General features: G+C 39.5%; 2 protein-coding genes across 5 annotated transcripts in view; one reads left to right on the forward strand and one right to left on the reverse strand.

Moving 5' to 3' along the window:
- INVS (inversin) overlaps nucleotides 1-7456 on the forward strand; it is an 83365-nt gene extending 75909 nt beyond the window's left edge. The window contains exons 15-17 of the mRNA XM_066184735.1: nucleotides 2970-3202; nucleotides 4175-4255; nucleotides 6325-7456. Coding sequence (XP_066040832.1) covers nucleotides 2970-3202; nucleotides 4175-4255; nucleotides 6325-6440 — 430 coding nt within the window. The 3' untranslated portion in view covers nucleotides 6441-7456. The remainder of the gene's footprint in view (nucleotides 1-2969; nucleotides 3203-4174; nucleotides 4256-6324) is intronic.
- The window catches only part of TEX10 (testis expressed 10), a 54056-nt gene continuing 34119 nt past the window's right edge, over nucleotides 7451-27387 (reverse strand). For all 4 annotated transcript variants that reach the window (XM_066184774.1, XM_066184747.1, XM_066184766.1 and 1 more), the window contains 6 exons: nucleotides 25288-25376; nucleotides 23981-24114; nucleotides 12236-12316; nucleotides 9514-9695; nucleotides 8355-8565; nucleotides 7451-7681 (listed from right to left, as the gene is read on the reverse strand). In XM_066184774.1, coding sequence (XP_066040871.1) covers nucleotides 7568-7681; nucleotides 8355-8565; nucleotides 9514-9695; nucleotides 12236-12316; nucleotides 23981-24114; nucleotides 25288-25376 — 811 coding nt within the window. In that variant the 3' untranslated portion in view covers nucleotides 7451-7567. The remainder of the gene's footprint in view (nucleotides 7682-8354; nucleotides 8566-9513; nucleotides 9696-12235; nucleotides 12317-23980; nucleotides 24115-25287; nucleotides 25377-27387) is intronic.

A 27387-nucleotide genomic window follows, 5' to 3' on the forward strand; every position in this document is an offset into this window, starting at 1 on the left:
CTTTAAGACAAAGCAGAACAATGTGTAGTGAGTGCTTGTGCAAATTTCCGCACAAGAACTGGGATCCAAAGCCATGCATTAAGCTGACTTACCTGCACAGAAATCTGCATTTCGCTTCCACTACAGATTTTGGATAGGCCTTTCTAAACTGTCCATCCACCTGCTGCAACAGTGTAGGTGTGCATTCTCTCCAACAAGTGCATGCACTTACTAACACTTTGCGTTTTGGAAATTGTGGAAATTAAAGATTGTTTAAGTTACATTTGTTATTTAAATACGTAATAGTGAAAAATATACTTGTCCTTTTTGCAAGAACTCATAGAACAGTAACAAAGATCATAAATTCTGCAAGGCTACAGGACACATTGGTTGGGCAGTTCTTCCACAGTCCTGTGTTTGCTTTTGTTCCAAACTTGCACATGGTAAATAGCATGTACTTGTAAAAAAATATACAATATTATTGCGTAATTCTACATTAGAGACATGTAGAAGTACATGCTTGAGTTTTGGAATTTCTCTAAATTAGAACTAAATGCATTTGTCTCTGCAAATTTTATAGTCCTGATTTACTGATTGAAGGCAAACAGAAGAGCAGACTGGTACTGGTCTACTTAAGAGTATTAAACTTGCCGTTCTCAGGGGAATGTTTCAATTCCCAAATCTGCAAACTTTATAAATGTATTCCTCAAAAGTGTACTCTAAGGTGTGTGGCTTGCCAAAGGTTAATTGCTTATCCTGCTCATTGAGGCTTGCAGATTCTGTGTCTGTGTTCTCTCTCCTGGGGGGCACGGGGGCCTGTACCGTGCTCCAGGGCCCACAGGGAGCCCACAGAAGCTGGAATAAGTTGGTTGCTGTCACTGTTGTTCTCCCGCTGGAGTCAAGCTGTATTTTTTAAAATATATTATTGCTGTGTGCATACTTTGGCCAGCAGTGGTTTTTTAAGATTAGAGCTTCTGTAACAATAAGTGAGAACACCACTTGCCAGCTTTGTTGTTCTGCACGTGGATATTCCTCTTTTATGTGCAGTAGTTTTGTTGACTAAGCATCAGGTTTATTTTAAGGCACCATGTCAGATATCAGATTGATACTGTATCAAACTTGGTCCCATTCTCCTTTTTGCTCACTAGGATCAGAATGGTCTGTTATGAGAGAGCTGAATTAAAACAATGTGCACTTGCTCTACAGATAGCTGCCTACATCTCAGTGTCAGAACCTCACAGTTGTTTTCTTGTTGCTAAAAACTACCAGAAGTTCTCTGCAAACATGAAATCACAGCTGGGTCCAAAGGGGGAGTGACTGTAAACGGGGTCATTTCACGTATCAGGCAAAGGCATCTGGCAGTAATTACTGAATTCCAAGAGAGTAGCTTAGTATTCTTTTCTGCTTCAGTATAAAACAGTTCCCCAATTGTTTTTTGTGCAGTTAAGTATTCACTTAACCCATCCTTAGTTCAACTTATGTTAGCAAGTCACTGCAGCTGTGCTTCCTCTTCACTTTCTTTTCCTCTCTTATCCTGTTGAAAAGTTAAAAATGGCATGTTATTTAAGAAAACTGGATCATTTTTTCCCTCTGTGTCTCAGTAATACTCTGTTCTGAATTCATACCATGCTTCACAACTTGCAGGCCCTGACAAGATGCAGTTGCTGCCTGCATTTGTTATGTACTTTAATGAGCTGCATAACAGTACATGCCTGAATTCTGAAGCTTCACTAAATTAAGATTAAATACATTTGTCTCACCCAGCAAATTTCACAGAGGTAATTTACTAAGCTTATTGGAAGTTTAAAATTATTTAGGCTGTAACGGAGCTTATCATCCCCCTTTGGCATTCTATTGTGCTTTTATGTACTCATTTTTTGCATATGGCTGCTGCTTTGTTTGAATCACGTAGTTCATTGGCTTAGAACATATATTTAAACAGTTTGTATCAGGCTCGTTGTCTTTTGTTTTAATTTAGAACTTGTTGCAGAGGGAGCAACAGAAAAAACCACCTCTTTCTCTCTCCTTCCTCCTTCGCTTTACCGGGGCATCCCGTAGAAGCCTTTTTGAATGCCAGAGGGGATGATGATCAATGTGGTTTGGCCTGTTACCAAACACTTATAATTAATATTTTACAAGTGTTACTCAATGCTCATTTGTGACAGGTTTGTACTGGGAGGATTCAGAGTTAATTGCTAAGCCAGTTAATTGACTCGAGAGTGTGAAACGCCAATATCCGATTGAATACTTACCTCCGATTCAAGCGGGGGAAAAAAACCCCGAACAACTCCTCGCTGCCGGTGCCATTTGCCACCGGAGTGTGAGGGACAGATAATCTGCTGCTGCCACTCGCAGAGGGCTGTGACTGTGTGTAAGATCAAAGCAGCTGAGGCAAGGTTGGGTCAGGAGACAGAGGGAGCCTTTGAAGGGAAGGGAAAAAACACAGATTGCTGCAAACAAGGTGAGGGGAGCATCTTCAGAGGAGGGGTGGAGAGCAGCTCCGTATTCTGCAGCGGAAATGTGCAGTTGAACCCACAGGAGGCAGATTTGGTTTGTCTCTTGCACTGATTGACTGAGGACATGAAGTGCTAAGGCATACGAGAAAGTTTGGTGTTATTAAGCTGTGAATACAGTGAAAATGAGGAAGCAGTACTGATTATGCTGTTACCATAAATATTTATAGTTTTGTCTTCTGATGATTTTCTACTTAATAAAGCAGCTGATAAGCTGATGTTGAAGCACTGTAACTTTTGATACCTGTAATGCCAATTCTTTAGTAACTGTGTGAAACAATGGATGCATCCAAAATTGAACCCAGCTCCTACTTTTTCTTCTGAACAAACATTTCTCATCCAAGTGACTTAGCACATCAGTGGGAGTTCTGTTTTCCCAGTTATTCATGTAATCCACCATGTGAACTGATGCGTGGAAAGCACGGAAGTAAAAACAGGTCACCTAAAACAAGTGCTCTTCTCTTTTCTGCTCTCTAGTTACCAGCTAAGACAGGAGTTGTTTCAGCTCCTTAGTGCTAAGCGGCAGTGCAAGGAAGATGAAGACAAATGGAGACAAGAGGCAGCTGCCTTCTTCATTCAGGTTGCTTGGAGGAAACAGCTGAACCATAGCCCTCTGAAATCAGTTCCTTCATGTAAAAATCTGAAATCCTTAAACAAAACCAGCTCAGCCATAAAAACCAGCAAGCAGTCCATCCTAAAGCAGATATATGGTAATTTTCTTTTCACTATAATTTATTTTGAATAACTATGCTTTTATTTTTATAACAGAGTGTATTCATCTATGTACTTCTTACCTAATAGTTAAGAATTTCAAATATTTATAAAAACTAGTCTGAATCTCAGGTGTTCTGGGCAATTTTATTTCTGTTTCAGGTTAAAAAAACCTAACAACTCAGTGATTCTAAATGGCTGCTGCTAAAGCTGTTTGAATCCCCGCACAGCATTGTTTCAGAACAGACCTTGAGCAATCAAATAATTCCATTGCCAGAGCTGCTCACCATATATCAATGTGGAAAGAGAACAGAGCAGTTAAGCTGGGGATAGTTGGCTTTATCCATGCAGAGTGGCTATCTGGATCATTTTTAAAGCATTGTTTTAAACTTAGTTTGTTACTGTTTTAAAAATATTTTCATTTGAAGAGTATGTTCAATGTTGATAACTTTCTGTATGAACATATGTTATGGCAAGAGCAAGATTGTCTTTTACAATTCTGCACTGCTTTGCCTTGTGCCTGACTGTGCACATGCAAAGGAATGGATCTTCAAGAAAAGGTAGAGGAGAAGTATTGCTTCTAGACTTTGAGTTCCTTTACAGTTTGGATTACTGATGGAGTAAGCATATCCAAACTATATGTACTTTAACAGGTGGTAAGTCACTTCTATCATGGCTCTGCAGCTTTGAGAACCAAAAAGGGTAAAATAAATAAAGCTGATGAATTTATTTTCCTTTTTTTTTTTTTTTTTTTTTTTAATAGCAACTGCAAAATACGTTTTAACAGTTAAATTTCTGTTGTGGTTGTCATGATTTTCTGTCATATGGAATGTCTCATGAGTTTCTCCATAAAAAATAAGAGTAATTTTTAGGGTAAAATAATGCTGTAGCTCACTGAAATAGTTTGTAGCTATACACAACCACATGTTTATGTGCTAAACACAGAGCTGTTCTCATTTTGTTTGTTAAAGGACGTTCTCAGGAAGGCAAAATGTGTCAGTCAACAAGACCTCCTTCTAAGCTGAAACTTTCTGATGTGCAGCTGGTCTCAGGTAGGACACATCCATTTTAAGAATATTTTGATGTTTATATAGCTGAGATTGGTTTCTTCTTAGATAAGAAAATAATCTGCTTAAGGACTGGGCTCTCTTATCAAAATGCGTAACTACTGCCAAACTGGTGTGATTGCACACTCCTTGTTTCGCCACTTTTGGCTTAACTGAGCACTGCACTTCTATCCTTGAGTCATTTAGATGAAAAACTTCTTTACTAAATGCCATTTGTCAGACTTTTTAAAGTGTATTATGGACTTACTTGGGGTTGGGAACATGAAGGTTTAGTGCCCCACTGGGCATTTGGTGTTCCTGACTGTGCTACACCTCAGCCAGACAGGCCACAGCTAGACGGGAACACAGCAACTGCTTCAAGGAGTTCAGGTAATTTGCAAAGGGAAGTAAAACACATTTTCCAAGTAGTTCAATACAACTCTGAAGTCAGAAGGAAATCTGACAGTGGACCTGTCCTTGAGTTTGTTAGAACTGTAGGTGAATTTCTGCCTTGCTAAAAGACAGAGGCCTTTTTTCTTTCACTGTCTGAGAAACTGTTTTAATTAAGAGGCATGACCAGACAGGTGTTTGATTGCCACCTCTTCATGCAGATACGAATCTAAATTTTAAAAGAGCTTTTAGCTCTTTTCATTTAACTTTTCAGGACAACGGATCTCCCTGTCTTCTAAAATAAAAAGGCTTTCTCTTGAGGCTGGAGTGGCCTTTGCTTTCATAACTTGGTGACGAATAGGTTAGTGATAGGAACTCTGCCCAGTTCCTTTAGAACACTACCTACTTTTATTCACCTAATAGGAGCTCAGGGAACTTTAGCCCTTACTTAAAAGACAATAACATGTTTTTCATCTGCCTGCCTTTGTGCATGACAACATTACGTTTGTTGGAAAAGTTCAGAGCTGTCAGTGGCTAATGCCAGATACTCCATTTCTGACGTAGGTGCCTGGAGTAGGTCAGAATGGACTGTTGAGTTTCATTCTTCCCTTGCAGAAGGTACAGCTGGGAAGGTGAAGGCTGACTGTCAGCCTGAGTTTTAATACTCATAGAGCTCGTGGAAGAAGCATGCGGTGACAAATCTGTAATGGGGATTGACACCCAACTCATTCAAACACTTTGGAAGAGGGGACATGCAGAGGGTGTTCAAAGGAAATGTTCAGTAAGGCAGGTGACAGGTAGAACAGGGATGGGATATACAGGCATAGGGGTAAGTGCTTTGGAATATTCTGACAAACAGGCCCTTTAAGATTGTTACCATTAAAACATTTCAAAATTTGAAATTTGTTCCTTTTTCTAGTTTGTTTGGCTTTTTAAAAATTAAATAGATTCCTTTTGTCAATTCAGCAAGTGGCACTTAAGAGGTGTTCTGCTTAAGAGCCGGGTTCTTTGAATGCACTTTAATGTCCACAGTGAAACAGAGTTGCAAAGGAGCAGGTTTTGCAACTCTTGGCATTAGAAAGATGTCCTTAAGATGTGCTGAGTTCACACCCTCAATGAAACATTTGGATTTGCACTTGGGAGGACCCTGCCTAGAATGGGATAAAGCATTGAAATGTTTGCAGCTAATCTTTACAGACCAGGGAAAGGAAAACACGCATATTATTTGTAGGACATTACAGGAAATAAAAAACATTGCATGAGCAATTCCAAGTACTCGCTTTAGCCCTTGGACTAGTTTCCCTGACTTTCTAGAAAGAGCCCACTGCCTACCTCATGTTGCTAAAGATTGCTCAACACGTCTTTCTGCTCATCAGCAAATTCAGCCAAGAGTATAGTGTTAGTCTGGAGCCCTACATTCATTTATGGGGGTGAACATCACTACACCCAGGAGAGGCTGCTGAAGTCCCACACACAGCAGCAGCAGCATCATCAATGTTCCACACAAGCTGTACCCAGTGCTGCAGAAACCAAACTCTACTGAGAGACAATCAGCAGTGAGATGCCAGGAAAAAGGCATGTTCTGCTCCCAGCAGATTTGCTACTTAGGAAATCTAGAACACAGGGTAGATGAAGCTGCTTTTCACCCACTAGTTACTCATCAAAACTATTTTGTTTTTTTACAGTGAACAACCTACAGTGTGTTAATTTGCTGGAGAACATGGGAAAATCAAGGCAATATTCATACAACATGAGACCAACCACTGCTGCAAAACCAAAAAATACAAGACTCAAGCATTAAGCAAAACAATGTTTGGAATTTCAAATCCATTCCACTACAGCTGTTATCTTTCATAATGTATAAGCCATCTATGACATAGTAAACTTGAACATTTTCAGTTTTGTATTATCACAGCATTACATGCCAAGCAGACTTCTAAGGAGCTGGACTCATTTTGTGTACAAACTGGTTTTTAAATGCAACTGGTAATTTCTTTACCAACACAGGATAAAATCTGAATTGCATTTGAAGACAGAAATGAAGCACTAAGCCCTGTATTGCAATAATGTTGTAGGGGCAATCAAAGCTTTCCATTGCAAAAAGTAAGAATTTTGAATGTGTTCATCAGAGTTTCAAAGAAGAAGGAAACTCTACTAAAGATGTTACAGTTCTGAGAGGCCAATGTTCAATTTTACCTCAAGTTCATGAAATTAATTTCAAAATCCAAGCAGGAATGGAAGAACAGCCTTCATGCTCCACTTCTCTACTAAAGAAACAATTGTTCATCCGCTAACTACGGATTTTGAAGGAAACTTAGACGTGTTGACAAAAAGCACTCACTAAAGAAATTGCTTTCACAACCTATGGAAGCTATTAGGGGTGTGTTTTCTACCCTTTGAAATTATCACCAACTTTTTAAACTCTTTCCCTATGTGTATTAAATAGAGAGGCAAGAAAAGATGGGCCCTACTCTAGAAAAGAAATAGTTATTTTTATAGCTTTGGAGCTGCACGGTGTACAGTATTTACCTTGCACAAAGTATTTAAACGTGAACTCAGCAAAAATAAAAAATGTTACTCTAAAGCATACAGTTTTCTAGTTTTTTTTTCTACTTGATACGACACAATTTTATTTTATTTTTTTAAATAATGTGATGCTTCACAATAATAGATGAGCAGAGTCTGTTTCTCTACAAGCTCTTCAGCATCAAGGACTGGACTTTAACACCCCTCACTGTGGTCACCACATTTTAATAAAACACCTTCTAGTAACATCTACTTGCTTAAAAAAAGGCAATAGAGGTATTGCAGTTCTCTGTAAAATTTTTATTGTTTCACTTACAAAAAAATTGACAAGCTTTGTTCCAACATCTTCCATTCAAAACTAAATAGAAGTAAATGCTTTACAATAAATGCAGTTTGACCTCTTCAATATACTGTGTTTATAGGGCCAGGTGTCTGGGGATGAGAGGCAAGGTAGATGTTGAAACAGTAATGGAGGTCTGTGAGCCACTGCTCCTGAACTTCACCGCTCTTCAGTGTCTAGAAAGGAGAAAAAAGGTAAAACTCAATATCCCCAACAGCACTTGGAAAACTTGGCTTTGTTTTTACAGGTAATCAGGTGCACTGTTAAAGGTACAAGACAGTCCTGTTCCCCTGCACACAGTGACATTGTTCCTCTCTTTTATATATTTCAACACAGTGTTCCTGTTAAAGCCCAAATAATAAAGTGTTACAACTGGGTACACTAAGTCGTTACATTACCAAGTGTGAGTTAACAGCAGATGTGCTTTCCTTACTCTTAATTAGAGTGGCTCACTTACTTTGCAATTCTGCAATTTATAGGCAATTAAAATGCAAATGAGCGTGGTGCTACCAATGCAGGGGAGCTCCCCAAACCAGTCTAAGGAGAACTGCTAGCAACAGACCACCCCAGCCCAGGAATTCCCTCTTCTCAGGATTATGTGGGTGGCTTAAAAAACCCAACAACAAATACAACCCACCCAGGGTGGAACAGCACAAGAATTGGCTGTGGCATTTCCAACACTAAAGGGAAACAACCCCCTCCTAACCTGCAGTCAGAGAACCTCACCATAACGTCCTACATCTGCTTTCACCACTGTTTGAAAACAGCTCTTCTTGAATGTTTGCAATGGTTTTTAAAAATAAAAATGACATACATGTGGTCTCTGGGAAACAAGAAGAAGTTTCATACCATGATGTCCTTGATGATCTGTTGCACCAGAAACTCATTTGTGATCATATGGCTCCTGAGCTGCCCATGCTGCATTAGCAAGCGAAGCAACTGAGCAACAACAGGCAGCTCTTCCCGACAGATCCTGCTCACTTGCAGGCTTTGCAGCATCAGCCTCAGTAATCGTGGCAGGAGTGCTAATGCAGAAATGCATGATCTCCACAGCATATCCCTGAGAGGAAAAGATAATCAAAATTGAAATGACTGAGGACACACGTTTCAAGGAGGCTTCTATGAACTGGCTGCATGGCTGTACAAGGAAGCCTGCTTCTGTGGATTCAATCATACCAGCTGCATTCACCATAATTAGTGGCAAAGCTAAAGATCTGTACCAGAAAATGCCAAGCTTGAAAATATTCCAAAATTTTGTATAGCACTGGAAAAAAATAAAGGCCCTGCCCTGGGTGCTACAAATATTGCTTCATCTCTCACACAGTGCAATTTCTGCATCATGCAGCTGCAAAGAGGGTTTTTCAGTCACTTTTCAGGTACACTTGAATCTTTCTTTAAGATTCATAAGAAATTAAATAATGGACTCAGGTATTTGTGATATGCAAGTCATTAAATACAGAAAGAGGAGGACTTGAGCTTTGAATTTTCAGGAAGCTTTTAACTGCTTTTCTGTATATGGAAAAGTTTGACCTGTTTAAAGACATTTCTGTGTTTCAGGTGAATTTATTTTAATTCCTTATCTGTAGCTTTTGGGTTTTTTAGATCAAATGACTTTGCAGTCTATGTAATGATGCCTGAGAAGTTTTCAAACTGAAACATCAGATCACTTAAGAGTACGTACTCATAAAACCAAATTCTTTGCATGGTGCTTTTCAATGTATCTAATGAAGCTGAGGTTAAAGATCAAGGTATAAATATCCAACTTTACAAAATCAGGATGGTTTTGACATCTAAACAGAACAGTTTGAAATGAAACCTTCAGTTACTGTTTTAAGTAATTCCTGGTAACTTTGCAGGTGTTTTTCTTAAATCTAAGTACTGATTTGAAGTAAGCAAAAGAGAGACAGGAAAAAAAACTCCAGGGGGAGGAGAGCATCCTTTCATTTCACATCTCTAATTACTTGTGGCTACAAAGACAGAGACAAGACGGTAAGAAGAGCAGCTTTACCTTTTCTGTAAGTGTTCTGCATCCTCTCTGTCTATAGTTAACAGGAAGTACAGAAGACTGTAACAACAAGAGGCCAAGAACCTGTGCAGGTTTTCACTTATGATGCAGGCTTGATCCAAGAGCTTATTTATGGCACATAGAACAGATCCAGCTGTGCTATCAGGTATTACAACCAATCCAACCTGTATTAAAATGAGACAAAAAAGAAACAACCCAAGTTCATCATTTTATACAAAAGACTTTTTGCTGGGATACAAGCAAACCTAGAGTTTTCCTATGGTGACATGTATTACTTTGTTTCTGTTCCAACTCTACAGACCACTGCATTTTTTCAAATCCTTCTTTCCCAATAAACTGCCACCCATGCCAACAGAAGGTTTAATTGACATCTTCATTCCATTCCTTCTAAACAAACAGTCACCTCAAACATATTTGAAAAACACAGCACTGCTTTGAGCCTCGCTCTGAATGACAGTGCAGGCACAAACAATCTTCTGGGCAGAACAGGTCTTTCCTTTTAAGTATATATCATGGGACTGGGAAGGCCTTCTGAGCCTTGAAATGGCAGTGAGCAGTCATTCAGGTAGAAGGAAACTCTGATTTATGCTACAGAAAGGAAAGCTTCTACTGGATTGTCACCAGGGTGAGTCTCCTTTAAGCCCAACAGGAGCCTTATGAACCGAGGTAAATCAAAGCTAATGAAATATATGGTGAGCCCAAAGCGGGGTGATGCTCTGCTGTTGTTAAAGAGAGAACATCATCTTGAATAAAGACTTTATAGGCATAATAAATAATTTAGAAAAAAAATCTTGTTTTTTGTAGAGGCAGTGAATTAGAAAGCGGTTTAAATTTTGAAGTACTATGAAGTAAGTACCCTACATTTTTGGCTTGTAAAGCCATAAAAAAATCATGCACTGCTAGCGTGGCACCATTTACCTTTAAAAACTATTTAAGGAGTTTGAGAGTAGTCTAATTTGCTCACCTGCAAGTACACTGTTTTGAGCTGACAGAGGGAGTTGGTTCACTTAACAAGGTCAGCTGTTTCTTTTAGAAATATTTAGACAAAAGACCAATAAAGTACAAGCAACAGAAACGTGGAATGTATTTCATTCATACCATTACTTGTGAGAGGCAAGAGATAGAGAACAACTACGAGTTGAAACTTTTAAATCCTTCCAGCCTAAGACACTGGGTGTATTTGAAGGCCACGAGCACAGATCGCTGTCCCAGGCCGACCCTGTGCCCGCTGGATGCAGAGGCAGGAGGAGGATGATGATGGTCCTGCCTGACAGAAGGTGTAACTGCAGCTGTCACCATGACCCTGCTGAGTACTACAGGGCACTGAGGCACCAAACAATTAAAACAAATCATGTTCTTCCTGATCAACCATAAATAAGAAATAATGGCAGCGATCTAGGTAGATATAAAGAACCATCCCAAAGACCAACTGAGCCAACACTACTGATGGAGTGTGCTGGTCAGCCAGTCTGAAAGAAGACAGGAACAGAGACATCTCCATTTATACAAGGCCAGTAGATGAGGCCGCTCAGATAAGTTCCTGTAGAGGATGTTGCCACCATGGTGCCTTTGCTCCCTGAGAGGTGTCAGCAGCCAGTTGGAGACCTTGGGCAGCAGCCTTGCCAACCGTAAAAACCCACTTAACGCTTTGTTCTCAAAGGGCAAAGTAGAATCACCTATAAGCCTTTTAAAAAGTTGATTTAAGTCAACATCCACCCCTAAAAATCCAGACTATGGTTATAGGTAAGCTACTCCCTATGGAAGTTCTGGGCTAGTAACTTCTCAGTATGGCTCCATGCAGGGAATGGCAGACACTGGTTAGATCACAGAACCACCCTGACAGGAGGGCAGGGGCAGACCCTGTGGTCCTCCCTTTTATCAGGCAGCATCACAGGGAACTGCAGATTCTGTCCCTGACCATTCTGTTACCCAGCTCTGGCTTTGCCATCCCCATCCTCAGTTCAGGCATGTTCAGGATTAGAAGACAGGCTTTAAAACCCACAGAATAGGTCAGGTTGGAAGGGACCACAGTGGGGTTATCTGGTCCAACCTCCCTGCTCAAGCAGGGTCATTACAAAGCACATGGCACAGGATTGTGTCGAGATAGTTCTTGAGCATCTCCAGGGAGAGAGACAGCACATCATCTGTGGGGAATCTGTTCCAGGGCACAGTAACCCACACAATAAAGTTCTTCCTCATGGTCAAGTGGAGCTTCCTGAGCATCAGTTTCTGCCTGTTGCCTCTTGTCCTATTGCTCAGCACCACAAAGAACCTGGCTCCATCTTCTTGGCACACTTTAGATACTTATATACATAGATGAGGTAAAAAAAAAAAAAACAAAACAAAAAACAAAAACAAAAAAAACCAAACAAACAAAAAAAAAACCACCAAAAAAACCCCAACACATCTACAGCTGCTGGTACCTCTTTTGAAAAGCAAACCAAACCAAGAAGTGTTTAATTTATGGACAAACTGCCTTGAAGACAGGCTGAAGTATTCACAAATCTGAGCAAAATTACCCATACAAGTTTACATAATAACAGTTATTTTGTAGTTTTAAAACTCCCCCAAATCTTGTTTAAAGCTTTTGCAAATGCTGAAATTATACATGAAAAACATAGGATGAGTGGATTTGAGTATTAATGAGACCGTTAGCAAATTGAACACAAGGAAGTTTTAACGCAGAAGACTAAATGGTACTTACCAGATATTTACAGATGCCAGTCTGGAGAATGTCAAAACACTGACTTTGTGAAGGTATAGTGGACAAGCTGTGACAGATCACCTGTTTTAATAAAACAAAGTTATATTTAAGCACTCCAAATGCAGCCAGCAATCACTCACTGTGCAGTCATACTCTGGTGACAGACTTAAATCCAAAGAACCTACAGGGACATGCAGTAGCTTTGTCTCAAAATACTGATTCTTTACAGTGTAGAAGAGTAGCATTGTCGACATAAATTGTTCAGTGCTTAAAGAGATGATGGTCTACACCATTAGGTTTTTTGGGAAAGGCTCTCTGCATTTTATCCGTGTGACAGAAGGCCAAAAATATTCTATCAAGCTAGACTGCCACACCAAGCCTCCAAATGCCTTTCCTGGGAGCTGAAGAATTTCAGAAAACAACTTCCCAAATAACTGTATCAAGCACGGAACAGAGGGGTCGCAGTGAAACAGAAAAGTAATACAACAAAGAAGAATGTATCAAAGATCCATTTTCAACATATTTTCCTCTTCAGTGCTAAAAATGTCATGTTCAAAAATTATACAAAATGTAATACTACAGTGGAAAATCTTGTTTTATAAACTACATAAAACTTTCTGGTGCTTATATAATCAGGCACTACAAAATCCCAAACTACCATGAAATGTTATATGTCTCCTGGATAGGGTAAAGAAACCAGAGCTCCAGTAGAACTGCTGGTAAGCTGTACTGCAATCCTCAGTAGATGGCTTTCTCTCTTCCTTTTTTCCTTCCTCTCTAGTCCAGTAATTCACAAACTAGCTGGAGAGCTTGGATGCCCTCTCTCTGTTCACATTCACTGCTTATCTCACCAGAGTGGCAACTAAAGCTTCCAGAGAAGCCCACACGCACAGCACAAGTGCGTTATCAGACCATGGGCAATTGTGATGTCCTGCTAAGGACAAGGAAGATGGAAGAACCAACACACGAGGAATGGAATCTTCTCTTTGTGCTTAAGGGAATCAGAATAGCAAGATCAGATGAAAGAATTCAAGTCCGTGAGTTTTACAAATACCTTGACTAAGCAAAATGCATTCCTCTAAGATGTGTCATGACTCAAAATCTAAAGAGAACTTGCACAGGAGGATCTGACCTGAGGGATTAAATTCTGTGATAGTGTTTTGGTTTTGAGACTTCAGTTGAATCAGGCAGGTCAAGACACCCAAATGAGATAATGACAAAATAGAACATATCAACTGTGTTGTGTAAAAAATAATAGTCCACAACATTTGCAGCTGGAGGATGGGAAAGGTTACGGAAAGAACCATTAGCTCAAGGTCCTGTGGTATGAAAACTCAGCCTTAACTAATGTGGATGCCAGTGCTAGTTTAATCAGAAATGGCCAAGCAGCACCATTTGTGGTGGTACAGAAGTGCAGTCAGCTTCTTCCAAAATTACATGCCACACCTGTTTTTAGCCCTGCTTATGCCAGCCAAATTCAGGAGATCCTTAACACGTCTGCCTAGCAGAACGCAACATTCCTGTTAGTGGAAAATAACATTGTTGGGCTCTCAGGACATTGCTCATGTTATTCGGTATCACAGGTGTAGTGCAAGTGTTTCATTTGACTAGCAGGACTATTTAAAAGCCAATTTCAGAGATACTCTTGCACTGAATACCTTTATTGTACATTTACTTTATAATGAAACAATATTATTAAAACTGAGTACGCCATCCTAAATATAGTAGGGCTTTTGTCCCCTGCAATTTCAAAGTGATAAAATATTAAGTACTCTGGAATATTCCCAAGAAATCCACTCAAAACATCTGTGTTATTAGTGGTGTCAAGCAATAAAGTCAAGCTGCAACAGAGGTTATTACTGGGGACTGTCATGTCAAGGACAAACTGCGACACCAATCTGACCGAGTATTTTAATGAGCAGCACTAACACAAAAGGTAAAGCTGCACTGATTAAATCTGTTGGATGACAGCTCCAAGCTGAGAAACCCTGCCAAGGCAGGGGGACTGGACTAACCTATGGAAAAGATCTCACAGGTTTGATGAGTAACAGCTACAGAAAAAAATCAGTGAAAAAAGAGTGGCGGGTCACGTGCTTGGAGACTGATAAAAACTTCTGTATGCAGCTATGAGTTTTACCAGTTGGAAATGAGGAGGAAATTCTGTTACAGCTGACCACAAACGGTTGTGATACGACCACAAAACAGGGAAATGTTACTTCAGGATGTAAAAATAAAGATAATCCAAATAGAAGCGCTCAGACAGAATAAGGATCATCTCTTCAATACTACTCTCTAAGATCTTACTTAGAATTAGACCATTCCTGACATACTGTGCAAAGCAGGAATCACTCTTTTTCAGGAAAGGCAAATTCAAACCAAACAGGCACAGAAAAATTGCACAAAGAGAGATGCTGTCTTATCAATGTCAATGCAAAGAACTTAAGCCTGCCTGGGCTGGCAAAATGTCACCCAAGAAGGGATCTTACTGTCACTTACAAAGTGGTGAAAAATGCTGCACCAAAACAAACGTAAGCAAACAACAACTAAACATAACAATGATCATGGCTGGCTGGGAACGCAGATGTGATGGAAAATGGGGAAGGATGACTGTGAAAGGGGAAAATGCAGGAGACATTTGTTGCTCATGGGACAGAGCTTGGGCAGTTTACAAAGGGGTTTGCCATATCATTGTGAGCACATCACACCAGACACAGTCTGCCAGAAAGATCCCTTCTGATTCAGTACAGACCCACAAACTAAACACCTTGAAGGCAAATCCACCAGGCCCACCCGGCAAAAATAGAGTTTGATTGTTAATTTTTCACCTTTAGGACTATGTCCCTAAAACAAGCCCACAATCCACTGAGGCTCCGCCCGAGAGGACAAGTAGGACCATTTCATTACAAGTACAATATGCCCACACTCAAGATTCTTCCCAAACTGCCAAGGAAAACAGGCATCATACCACTGGACAGCAGCATGATTCCTTAGAAGGGCTGTGGTAAAGTGCAAGTTGATTTTTCAATCTTTTAGATCTTTCTGACCCTCAGAACAGCACCACCACTCCCTACATCAGTTCTGTTTTCCTGCAATTAAGTGGGAGAGACGATTCTTTTCAATTCCATAAATTAAATCCTGCTTGAAATGGCTTTCATACCAAATGCCTGTTAATAAAAAGTGAAACTGAAACGTTTTTAGACATGGAAATGAAAGGAAAAGAAAACTTAATTATCACATGAAAATTAGTATTTTCCCTGACAATTTATTTTCCTTAGGCAAGGTTTTGCATGATGTTTAATTTCCATAATAAAATGTCACAGCTGATTCATTACATTACATTTGATTAGCATTTATCACATTTTTGGCACATTCATAGATTGATTTTGGACCAAAGCCAGAGTTGTTTTGTTTCAGAGCAATCCTGAAGTGAATGGACTGAGAACAGGCATTTTTGATCAGGGAGGGGTGTGTTTTTTCTTTCTGAGGCGAGTATTTTATAACAGGTTTGGCTTGGGCTTAGACATTTTGTTGGGGTGGTTTTTTCTTTTCAATTTTGTTTGAATGTTCACTTGGATAAATTAACCTAAAGAAAAGCATTCTCTTAAACACAGGGATTACCTGTTAGCACTATGCAGCAAACGCTACAGGCTCTGTAATCCATTGGCAGATTTTCAAACCAAACCCTATAGATGAGACAAGCCCGAATATCACAAGCCACACAACTGCAACAGCAGGTTCCCCACTGGTGCCTTGGGAAGTCATTGCTACAGGGGCCCCCTTGCCTGCCACACTGAAGACAAACTCCAACAGCAGCCAACTACAACAGGGCAGAAAAAAACCCAACGACAACAAAAAACACCACAAAACAAAGTAAACCCAAACAAACAAATTAAAAAAAAAACAAAAAAGGCTGGAAAGGCCCCTCAGAAGCACAGCCCGACCCAGCTTTCTTGGAGATCGGACATCATGGAGTATTTTACTTCAACCAGATGAGTTAAAAGCATTTTTGCCAATGACAGCCACCCTGACTGACAATGCAATCCCACACAGGCTTTTCACAGTTCTAATGTAGAATCAGAGGAATTCATCAGTGTAATGTTGTTCATCTCTAAGATGCTCTCGCCTCCAGAAGATGGAGTTGGGATGACCCAAGGAAGCCCAGTCTCAGCCCTCATGGCAACAGGAACAAGCACAACTGATGGACCGAGACTAATGTTTTGTTCATTATTGAACTGTTCCCACTCCCTCAATGCTTCCTGTAACATGCCAGAACCCTGATTCAAAGACTCAAGGAAACTATTTATCAGCAACTGTCCAGAGAAAATTTTCATGTTATTTCAAGTTTAATCACGCTGCAAAGTACTCTTTTTTCAAAGAAAAATTCTCACCTTCCTCTGAAGACACACACAAGCAGGAGCACAGAGAGGAACCCAAACAATCAGGAAAGATAATGGATGGAGTATTTTAGTGAGCCACTGTGTGGAGTCAGACCAAAGGCAGTTCAGACTCCCTGAGAAGTGATTTTACTGAAAAAAGAAAGTTGGCGCACACCAGATACTGTAACCTAAGGTGAACTTTAAAATATATTTTTCAACTCACATCGACATGTACCTCAGACACGGATAACTAAAATGTAACAGGCTGTTCTGTGGTCAATTCCCCAGCCCTGGTGAAATGCCTGTTTGGAGCAGGACTGTATCCAGTGTAACATGTTAGTGCGGAGCATAGAAAACGAGAAGTTTTCAGGTGATGGGGCAGGCAATGAAGCTTGGCGTCTGAAGCTTGGCCAGCTCCCCCGAAGCACCCTCGCTTATCAGACACTGTACTCCCCTGACAGGTGCTGCTTCTCTTTCTGAAATAAATTGATTTGACAGGGCAATATTAACAGTGCCCTGAGTTGTTGAGAAAGCTGCGTACAACAAGAGATCTTTGTTCATCTGCCTTGGGTAAGCTCACAGGGGCGGATGTGAAAGATATTCCTGATTCACTGACTCCAGGAAAAAAAAAAACCACCCTGAAAAAAAACCCCATAAAAACCTCCACATGAAACCCCGACACATTCACAATAAAACAAAACAAAACCTAAGTTAAAAAAAGAAACAGCCAAAAGGAGGAACAGAGTCTGCAGGAGAACATTACACAGGTGAGCAACAAGGGGAAAACCACACTGTTGGGCTAATTTTACATTTAGGGTGCAAAATGGGAATGCAAAAACTTATTTAAGGGTTACAAATGCGTAAGAACATATATGGTGTCCCACATATTGATAGAGACTTAGCATTTCCAAAGTCTTGGAAGAATTACGACACACAGTTCATGTCATGGTCACAAACAGGACACAAACTCATCTTGCATCTGCTAACTGTGATGCTTGTGTGGCTGCAGGCTCCTTGGCTGTTCACAGGGTCTGATACAAAATCTATATATGAGAATCAATTAAACTAAGGGAAGTTATCTTTATTTGCCACTGGACAAATACCTGAATGGCAAGCACCACAGCTCACCTCCTGTGCAACAACTTGATCATGTGTTCTTGTGGGTACCAGCAAGATTTGGTGCTACCAGGCAGAGAGGGCTAGAGACAATCACCCTGGTTCTCTAAGTGAGGGGCATTTCTGAAAATACTGTTATCAGTAAAACCAGGGTTTAAGCTCAACCGCCACTTTGCTATCCAAGAGTAGACAAAGCCATACCTGAAGAACATCACAGGTTGGTTTCTCTTCTCAGAGCAATCTTACTAACAAAATTCAAAGAAAGGACATCACAAAACAGCTTTTGTTTTACCCTTTTGCAGCCATAATATGCCCTTTTATCACAGCTCTGCAGCTTCCTCACACCTATAAAATGTCACCACAGCCAATTGCTCCTCCTCTGGATGCCTCCTCATCAGACTACGTGCAGGACGGTTAAAAGAACATCTGATGGTGAAGTCTCCAAATTCACCTGCCTGCCTCTACTCCCAACAAAAGGGCTTGAAAACACTGAAAACCCTACACTTAGCTCTTGTCCCACAAAGTCTGTCTCTTTTTGAGCAAATTTAGGTTAGATATCACATGCCAGGATTTGAATATAAAGCACAATACGCAGTACCTGTGGAGTTGTAAATTCACGCTAGTTACATGCAGTAACACTGCAGTGAGCTCCCAGCTCCAAGTTGTTACAACATATGCTGGAAGTATATGATGCAGGTACAATAGAGCACTGGCCTGAAGATCAGCTGAGGTTTTCTGGAAGTTTGTGTTTTACTGTTCATGTTTTACTGGTGGGGGCTAGTTTTGGTGCTTTTTGTTGCTTTGGGTTTAAATTTTAAGTGTTGTGAAAGAGACCCTTGAAAAAGCGCTTCCTTAATTTTACGAGGCATTTCTTTTACTTAAATTATTTCCCTTCTGTTTTTCTGGACTTTGCATTACTTTCCAAGAAAACAATTATTTTCACCTCTAAACATTAAAGATGGGATAGGATGTAGCTTTACTAAACACTAACAAGCTTATACAGAATTTTTTGTCTTCCTTAAACAAGATTAAAATTGTACCATATTTCTAGTTCAGAAGAAGTCTTATTTAGAAGGAAGTTTTATTTACCCTTAGCTGCCTTTTCTCCCCAATAACTCTAACCTGTAAATCTCAATAAAGACAAGTTGAAATCTTTCAGGAACTTCAACTCAAAATCTACATTGTAAAAATTTTTGAGGTTTTTTTTAAGCATTAATTTCTGCTTCAAGTTAAGCTACAGCACTACAACACGACCATTTACTTTTCAAGAACAAACATCCTTGCAGGGCTTTTAATTTATATGCACTGACTTGCTATCTTTATTGATTTGCTGTAATTTTTCATAGCAAGTCTGTGCAGATCCAGCCTTCCCAACTGTATTTCACTTATAAATACTGAACAGGGTTTGACATGGATTAGTGTATTACACTACATGCATCTCAAGCTTTTTGAATTCAAGTCTGCTTTTAAAAGCAGCTGACCTTCCCTAGTGTTTGCTCTTAAACATTTTAAACAATTGGTTGAATATTTTATTTCTTTGAGTCAGCCGTGTGCTCAATACAGCTCTGGAATCTTGATTTCAAGCAAATCCTCAAATTATCATTTGCTTTCCCCCTCTGAAATGCTCAACTGCCACAAACATCAAATATTACAACAGAAATTACCATGTATACACGGTTACCTTGTTAAACTCTTCATTTCTGTGGGCACTTTTTCATTTGATCCTGGCAGAGCAATTCAATTACAGGGGAGTGAACAATATCACTGACAAACACTATGGGCACAGTTAAAATGAGCCAAGGCTGAAGCTCTTCCCTCAGGCAGCAACCATTTATTCTGGAGTCCCATTTATTTCAGCTACAGGGGGGTGATTTTAAATAATTGGCTTTAACAAGACAGAAGTAATTTTAAGCAGAAGTTCCTCCAGAAAAGGAACCAAAGTTCCCACATTTAACACCTCTTTTAGACAAATCATGAAGACTAACCTTTAGAGCTATGCAAAACAGCATGTAGACACTTTTCTGAAGCATTGCTCCTTAACTGAAAATCACCACTATTTAAAAGCTTCCAAAAAAAAAATTACATCGTCAGATTGCTGTGATTCCAATGACCACTCTCAAGACAAAAGAAAAGTAATTTACAAACAACATCCATCTCAAAACAGGTTTTGTTAAAAACTACCTAAAAGCATTACTTCCTATCAAAAATGCATTTGTTACTCTTATCCACATGCTACCAGGTGATCTGGCTGTAATAACACTCCAGAAGTCCAAACTGCTGTTTGAAAATGCCTCAAGTTGTTCTTTTCCTTTCCAGAACTTGCCCTTTCTCCAGAGGCACGCTGTTTTTTCTCCAGCATCTCTGGCATGCATGCGTTATATGTGGAATTCCCTCTTACATCTCTTAGAAACACACATCACCCATTGCACAGCTATGGACAGGAAGGTGGGACTGCCTTCCCCTGCACTGGGAAACAAAATTGAGCAGTGAGCAGGAAGGCCAACAAGCTGTGGCCTCCAGATTCACACCTGGGACCGTTCTTCAGTCCCACCACCCTGGCTGCTCCTGCCTCACCACCCTGACACCCCACCGGCCGAGAGACAGCTCCTGTAGGCTGCTTCCTGCCAAGCAGGAAGCTGGAACAGAGCTGTAACACATCCTGTGCTAATCTAGAACTTTTTCTCTTCCACCTGCTTCTTTTCATAGCACTTATGCAAAACTTAGTATTTGCAACTTTGTTCTTTCCAGCAGAGAGCTAAAAACTAACAATGGTTTAGACAAATCTAGAGGTGGAAGAGATGAAAGAAGACAGTGGAAGGACTAATAGGAAAATCTGATCACTTGTCTCATTTATGGATAGGAAACCAGGCCATCAAATCCTAATTCCATCAGAGCCCCTTATTTTTTTTCCACGCATATTAAAATACTTTTCCACTTGGGAAAAAAAAAAAAAATAAGTGGAGAGGAAATCCTGAATTACAACTACATAATGAGAACTCTTAAACAAACACTTCTCAATACAGAGTAGAGGCCTGGTCTGCAGCCAACAAGCACTGTTCTCACTTAGCAGGTATTTAAAATTACTACAAACATTTTGCTAAACATTACAGCATCACCATAAACTTACTTACCCAGCAAGAGAACAGATGAAAGGTTAGCATTCAGAAGCTCTGCACTATACCAAATTCCACCAAAAGCATGACTAATTCAAGTCATGGGGGTTTATTATTTCCTGAAGCACTTCTCTATCTAAATAAAGCAATTTTCTGCCACAGCTAAAAATATTTTGACTCCAAAATTTTATCACAGCTTGAAATATGTCCACTTGGAAGAAGGCAGTCTCCAAACCTACCTCCCTCAAACTCAATGCCCACAGAACCCTCATATCACACTGTCTTTCTAGACACTCTAGGAGAGCCTCATGATTTGCTGGCAGTTTTTTTCTCCCCAGAGTCCGCAGCTCTGCGGTTTGCCTTTTTGGGTGGGGTTTTTTGTTGTTGCTGTTTAGTTTTTTGGTGTTTTTTTTTTTTTTTTTCCTTTTGAGAGCAGACTAGCTTGTTCAGCACCTATTGAAAACTACTTGATCTGTAAGAAGTATTCCTGTGCAGCGTGCGGCAAATCTTGAATGGAAAGTTTTTTACCAAGCCTGCCTTTTTTTTTTTTTTTTTTACCTCCTTGGTTTTAAACAATTGTTCGGACTCCAAATCCCAAGGTTTCAAGAGACTACAGTCCCCAGAATAATTTCTTCAGAAACTGACCAGTATATAGCATATGGGTCAACATGTTTGAGGTTGGAAAATGGTACTCATACAAGGGAAAATATAAAACCCCCCAAAACTTAACACAGTGCTGTACTAAATATTTAAAAACAGAGAAAAAAGTAATCTAAAAGCTGAAGAGCTTCAGCATGGTTTTGTTTATGCATCATTTACCATATCTATGACTGCATCTGAAATCAAAACCAGACAAATGAAAAATGAATGGAATTCTGCAACTCATAAAACGAAGTGGTTGCCTCAATACCAATGATCACTTCTCATTGTAACACAATCAGATATGCCACCATTATTACCAGATCAGAGGCAAGAACATCTTAATTTTTCTCCAGTATGAAAGCAAGCTACTGAAGAGGTGCCCCTAATTTTGTTCACAAAATTCCATGGGAAGAAAACTAGCAAACCTGGCAGGCCTTTAATGGGAGCAGTTTGACTTTTACATCAAATGTAAGAGTAACAAACCTACCAAATAAAAGAAAAACAACAAACCCTTACTCATACTGTGAATTTCATTATGTCTAAAAAGCAAAAATAAAGGAGATTTGTTACTAGTGAAACAAAAAGGCCTGGTTTTTTTTCAGAATGAGTTTTCAAATCATCACAGAATCCCTAGAGTTGGAAGGAATACCCTCGAGTTCCTCTAATCCAAGGGTCCTGCTCAAGTGGAGTCACCTGGGGCAGGTCACCCCGCACTGTGTCCAGCCTGGTTTTGGGTACATCCATAGATGGGAACCAGAATGTCTCTGGGCTACTTATTCCAGTACTTGATCACCCTCACCGGGAAAATGCAACAGCTCAGAACTCTCTTTGGTTAAGAGCCTACAAAATCAGACGGGTCTACGAGGTCTTATCCTTCTTCACACAGATTTTTGATCCATGGTATTTTTGCTCCTATTCTCCTTCCTAAAATAGTCTCCAGGCTGACACATAAGTGCAGAAGTAGTGCAGCGTTACACAGGATATCCAAATCATCTTTCACTACTAACCAAGGATACCCAGCTCTTTGCTTAGTGATCACCATCCCCCTTTGTACAACCTAGAAGAGCACCTCGTATCTTTCCTGAGAAAAGGTACTTTAACAAAAGTGAGTCTCAAGTTTCTGAAAATACTGACTCTCCTTGACAGCACCAAAACACTGAAGATTGTGGTAGAAGAGACTCAAACTTGCAACCAGGAACCAAAGCCACAAAAAAGAAATCAAACTACTTCACTGTTCCCTGTGTGAAAATAGTCCTATTTCACTGCCAACTTTGAAAGATTTATGGAATAGAAGCAAAAAGGGGAAGGAGAAAACACTAAACATGACATTTTCAGAAACAGGTAAGGTGTACATAAATCCTTCAGACGCTGTATGGGATTATGCTAACTCTGAGAAACAATCGCTCTGTGCATTCACAGAGCAACAGGACATGGAAAGAGGGCATTCTGATCCCTCCATACTGAAGAAAGGTATTTTGGTGAGAAAACACTTCATTACTGTCCAGAAGAGACAAAGCAAAACAAATTAGAAAGTTCAACTGCTCCACAGGCAAAATGACTGAAGGCAGGACACCTAAAAATGTGTGTCACTCATGGTACCAAACAACAGCCCTGCTTAAAATACTTTCTAATACACAGCAACACACATTCAATGTGTATCTCAGACTATCATCAATTTCAGAACATTATCACTTGAACACTGTGAAGTAGAAAATATCTACTATATTGCTTTCTTGAATGAAAAAACATACAACTAAAACCTTCTGTTTCGCTCTTCTTTCTGAATTCAGGACTATGATTTCATAAATACTGTCAAATTGGCACGTCATTAAAAAATGATTTCACATGTTAAAGTGGTTTCTGGTGAGCTAAACAATAAAAAGAGTTGATGCAGAAAGACAGCTAATGCACCTGTTTTGAATAAAATCTGGTGGCTCAAATTCCTCTAGAACCAACAATCAAATTAAGTTTTCAGCTCTTATGATATTAGGTACTGAATTCAGAGCGAAGTATCTAATCCCAGCATATTTTGGTTAACTAATCAGGAATCATTCAAAATAATGCCTAATGCCAACTTAATATTGCTTCCAAGTTGAAATTTTACTTAATGCAAGTGCTTTTTAATTAATAGTGGCACTTATTCTCCAGGAAAACTCTTTATAATTAGTACTCTTACAATTAATTTGTTTTTGAAAGCCAAAACATATTCTTGGTCCTAATATTATTGCTTATGATTTTTCACCAAGGTTTCTAATTTTCCAATTTTTTCCTTGAGTATTGCTTTGCATACTACATGTCTAAACATTCAACTTTCAAAGCAGCTTCCTTCAAAATATTATCTGATGGCTGTAGAAAAATGTTGGCTGTTCGACAGCTTTCATATTTTTCATTCTTTTCTCAACTCAAATCACGACAGGATTCAGGCATCTGTAGAAAAGGGATGGAAAGCACTCACAGAGTTTGTATGCTGTCATTTAGAATTAGTGTTGATGTATTACCTCTGTCACAGCCCAGTGGTGTAAAAACTGGTCCAGATCAGTTAGGTAAAGACGGATAGGTGAAAGCTGTGTCTGGCTAATGTGTGGTTTTCCTCTAATGCCCTGGAGACTAGTCAGCTCCTCTCTTGAAAACCCTGGGGAAGAAGAAGCAGTACAACAGTATCACAAAACAAGCCAAAGAGTGCTCTACTTCAACAGCATCATTAACAAACACTGTCTTTTACACTATGTCAACGTAACAATTTTTTCTTAAAAGCTCTTGCTTGGTTTAATAAACTAAGAATATCAAAGTACAAATTTTGACAGAAAACAAAAATATTTTAAAAACCCAATAGTACTATAATGTGATACAAAAAAACTTTTAATAAGAGGCCAGTGTTATGCTATTTTCAATATATGTACCTTTAAAAACATAACAAAAATGGGTATAATGCAAAATATTTCACGTGTTCACAAAAACTCAGTAACCTCAGTAAAAAATAATATAACCTCAGGGTTAAAAAAAAAAAAAAAGTCATCTGGCTTATTATTTCTAAACAGGTATTACATGTTTTAGTAAAACAGGACAACTACTCCCTAAGAGTTACTTGGGCTTTGCTTGCATTTTCTCTGCTATCAGTTCAGCACAATTGTTACCATTTCAGGAACAAAAAGGTAATTTTTGAAAACAAAGGAGCTGAACATTATAAATAACCAACGTAATGAAGAAAATACACTATTTTTTACCACAGCACAAGTTAGTGGGAGTTACTTCTTAGCAATATTACACCATTTTAACCACTGTAACTTCCCAAAGTTGCATCACCACAGAATACAACTATTTTTATAGCTGAGTAAGAATAGAGTAGCAGAAGTAGCTCTGCTCACACACTGACCTTGGCCAGCTCACTTTAATGTACTGCAATTACTTTATGTTGATGGAATGTTTTTAATAGCGTAAGCACATTCACAGGAAATCCCAGAGGCACTCATTTATATTGTTATGAGCCAATAAAAGGCATTTACTTCAAGCTAGGAAAAAAATCCTGTTTATGTCATATGCTGAATTTAGGTTTTCCTCATACTTTCCTAAGAAAGTTGCTAGAATGAAGAAGTATGCAAATATTCAGCCCAAACGGAAAAAGTGTAAAAATAGTGTCAAAAATCAGATGAAGAAAATAAAATCTCATATCAAAAATATATAACAAGATTAGAATTACTTTCAGGAAGTACTTACTAAACCACTTACTCTAAATTAAATTCAGTAATTGACTATCAAAACAAATTTCATTTTGTTAATTCTGAATTATTACATTCATATGGATTACCTATAAGGGTTGAAAACAAGAAGCTGAAATAGTCCACATCATTCACTGAATTATCCTGCACTTGGCACTTCCAGCCTGCAAAGGATGATCTACACAAAACCAATAGCAGACAGTTTATTAAAAACCATATAATTAAGAATTCACAACCTACCTGCACAATACAATCAATTAGCATGCCTCAACTGTTACGGTTTTAGCCTTCCTGTTTCTAATTGTTGTTAGAATAGCATTTTAAATAGCTTCAAAACCAGAACTGGCTCTTTTAAATACAAGACATACTGAACTTTGTACCCCTGCATAGCCTTAGGTTGCTAAGATGATTAAATGAACTGAGATAGCAACTTTTCATTAATACTGGTATAATTTTCAGTACAGTAATAACACCGTAAATGAAACTGATTTTATTTTCCTTTCCTCGGTAGAAACCTCTATATTACAAATGCTGGGCTATATTTTTCATCATATACACTACTTTTAATACATGAACAACAAACCCCACCTGAAAGCAGTCACAGCATCTCTTTCAGAACTGCTGAAGCTATTAACCACAGCAAAGTTAAAAAGTTGGCTGGAGATTTAGAACACAAAAAGGAGCAATATGCAAAGACAGGAGCAAACCCGTTATCAAAGCTGTCTGACACTTCCCATCTCGGGGCAATCAGGAACAAGTGGAGCACCAGCCCTCTTCGGTGTCTCACATTAGAAGCCAGAGCTCGTGGAAACTCAGAGCAAACAGACACCAGTGACCACCTATTGGCAGTCTGGCCCACGTGTCGGTGCTGAACCAGGAGGAAGCCACGAGCTGGGAACAAGGACATCTCACACATGCTTTCCTCACAAGGCTGCAGCTCAGACCCACATCACATTATGCAAAAATGCATATTATTCAAACTGCCTTGTATGCTGCTTTTGGCACTGGCACTGCAGACTGTGGATCTTTGCTGTAAGAGATTGCTGCTTTCCACTCTTACAATCTTGTGAAATTTCAGAGCTTCTGAATGCAATTTTCCAAGCCAACTATCTGCCTCAGATCTTTTTTTTCCTAATTCCTCTGTGCCAACAGCCAAAATGGCTTAGCCCATGGGTAACAAAATTCTGGAACGCCTGTTATGCAGGAATTTTTTACAGCTCCATGCTTTGGGAGCAAAAATATCAAATTTGGAATACGTTTGTGCCAGGCATATACATTTTGCCACCCACAAAAATCCATCCATAATATTTCAGCATCCACAAAAATGACAGCTAGAATATGCACGTGTCTCAACTCGAAAGAAAGGAGAAAAACCCTGGAATTTCAGAATTTCTTTAAATTAAAGAAAAAATTCAGGATTCCTTCAGACTACCATGTAGGATAGTTAATTCTAGGGAGGGTAAAATCATAGTTAGGTGAGAGAGCACAAAGTAAGGCTTTATTAAATAAAGCTCCCACTTCACATTGAATTCTTAATGCCTGGCAGTAGGGATTTCCCATATTTCAGGTGATGTGGTGACTTTGCAGCGCAGGTAGCTCTGCATGCTCCCTTCTGGCTCCTAGGAGGCCTTTGGTCCTGCCCTGAGGCCTGGCTCACCACTTCCTTGTCTCAATCCACAGTCTCTCAATCTCTCCCCAGCCCTAAGGCTGCTACTTGGCTGCCAAGTTCTCCCAGGACAAATCCCTTGGCCGTGGCCAATGGTGTCCCAGGAGAACAGTGAATATTTTCCATCCTCCCAAGGAGGTCCCATTCATTACAGCATGGAAGAGACTTCACACATACTCAACTAAATCAGCAAGAACTCTTGCCACTACTTCCCTACATAAGGTGGATATTCACACAGGAATCAGATCCGTACACCAGAAGAGAGAGTGAAATCCAGGTAATGTTCAGCACAGCAGAAGAATCTCCCTAAATCTGATGCAGAGGGAACATGAGTGTGACTTGAGGTCACTTATTTTACCAAAGCAGGCATCAAAGGGCACGGAGAGAGAGTCCAGAGAGTTTAGGACTTGCTAGTCTAGACACAGAAATTCCAACTGTGATGCAAACACTGAGCAAAATGGTGGGAATGCAAGAGGTTGGGAGAGATAACAATAAATGACAGACTGCAAAGGCAATCAGGAAA

Source organism: Chamaea fasciata, unplaced genomic scaffold (assembly GCF_029207755.1).
Source record: "Chamaea fasciata isolate MVZ Bird 193981 ecotype frontalis unplaced genomic scaffold, bChaFas1.0.hap1 SCAF_1, whole genome shotgun sequence".
Lineage (NCBI taxonomy): Eukaryota > Metazoa > Chordata > Aves > Passeriformes > Sylviidae > Chamaea > Chamaea fasciata.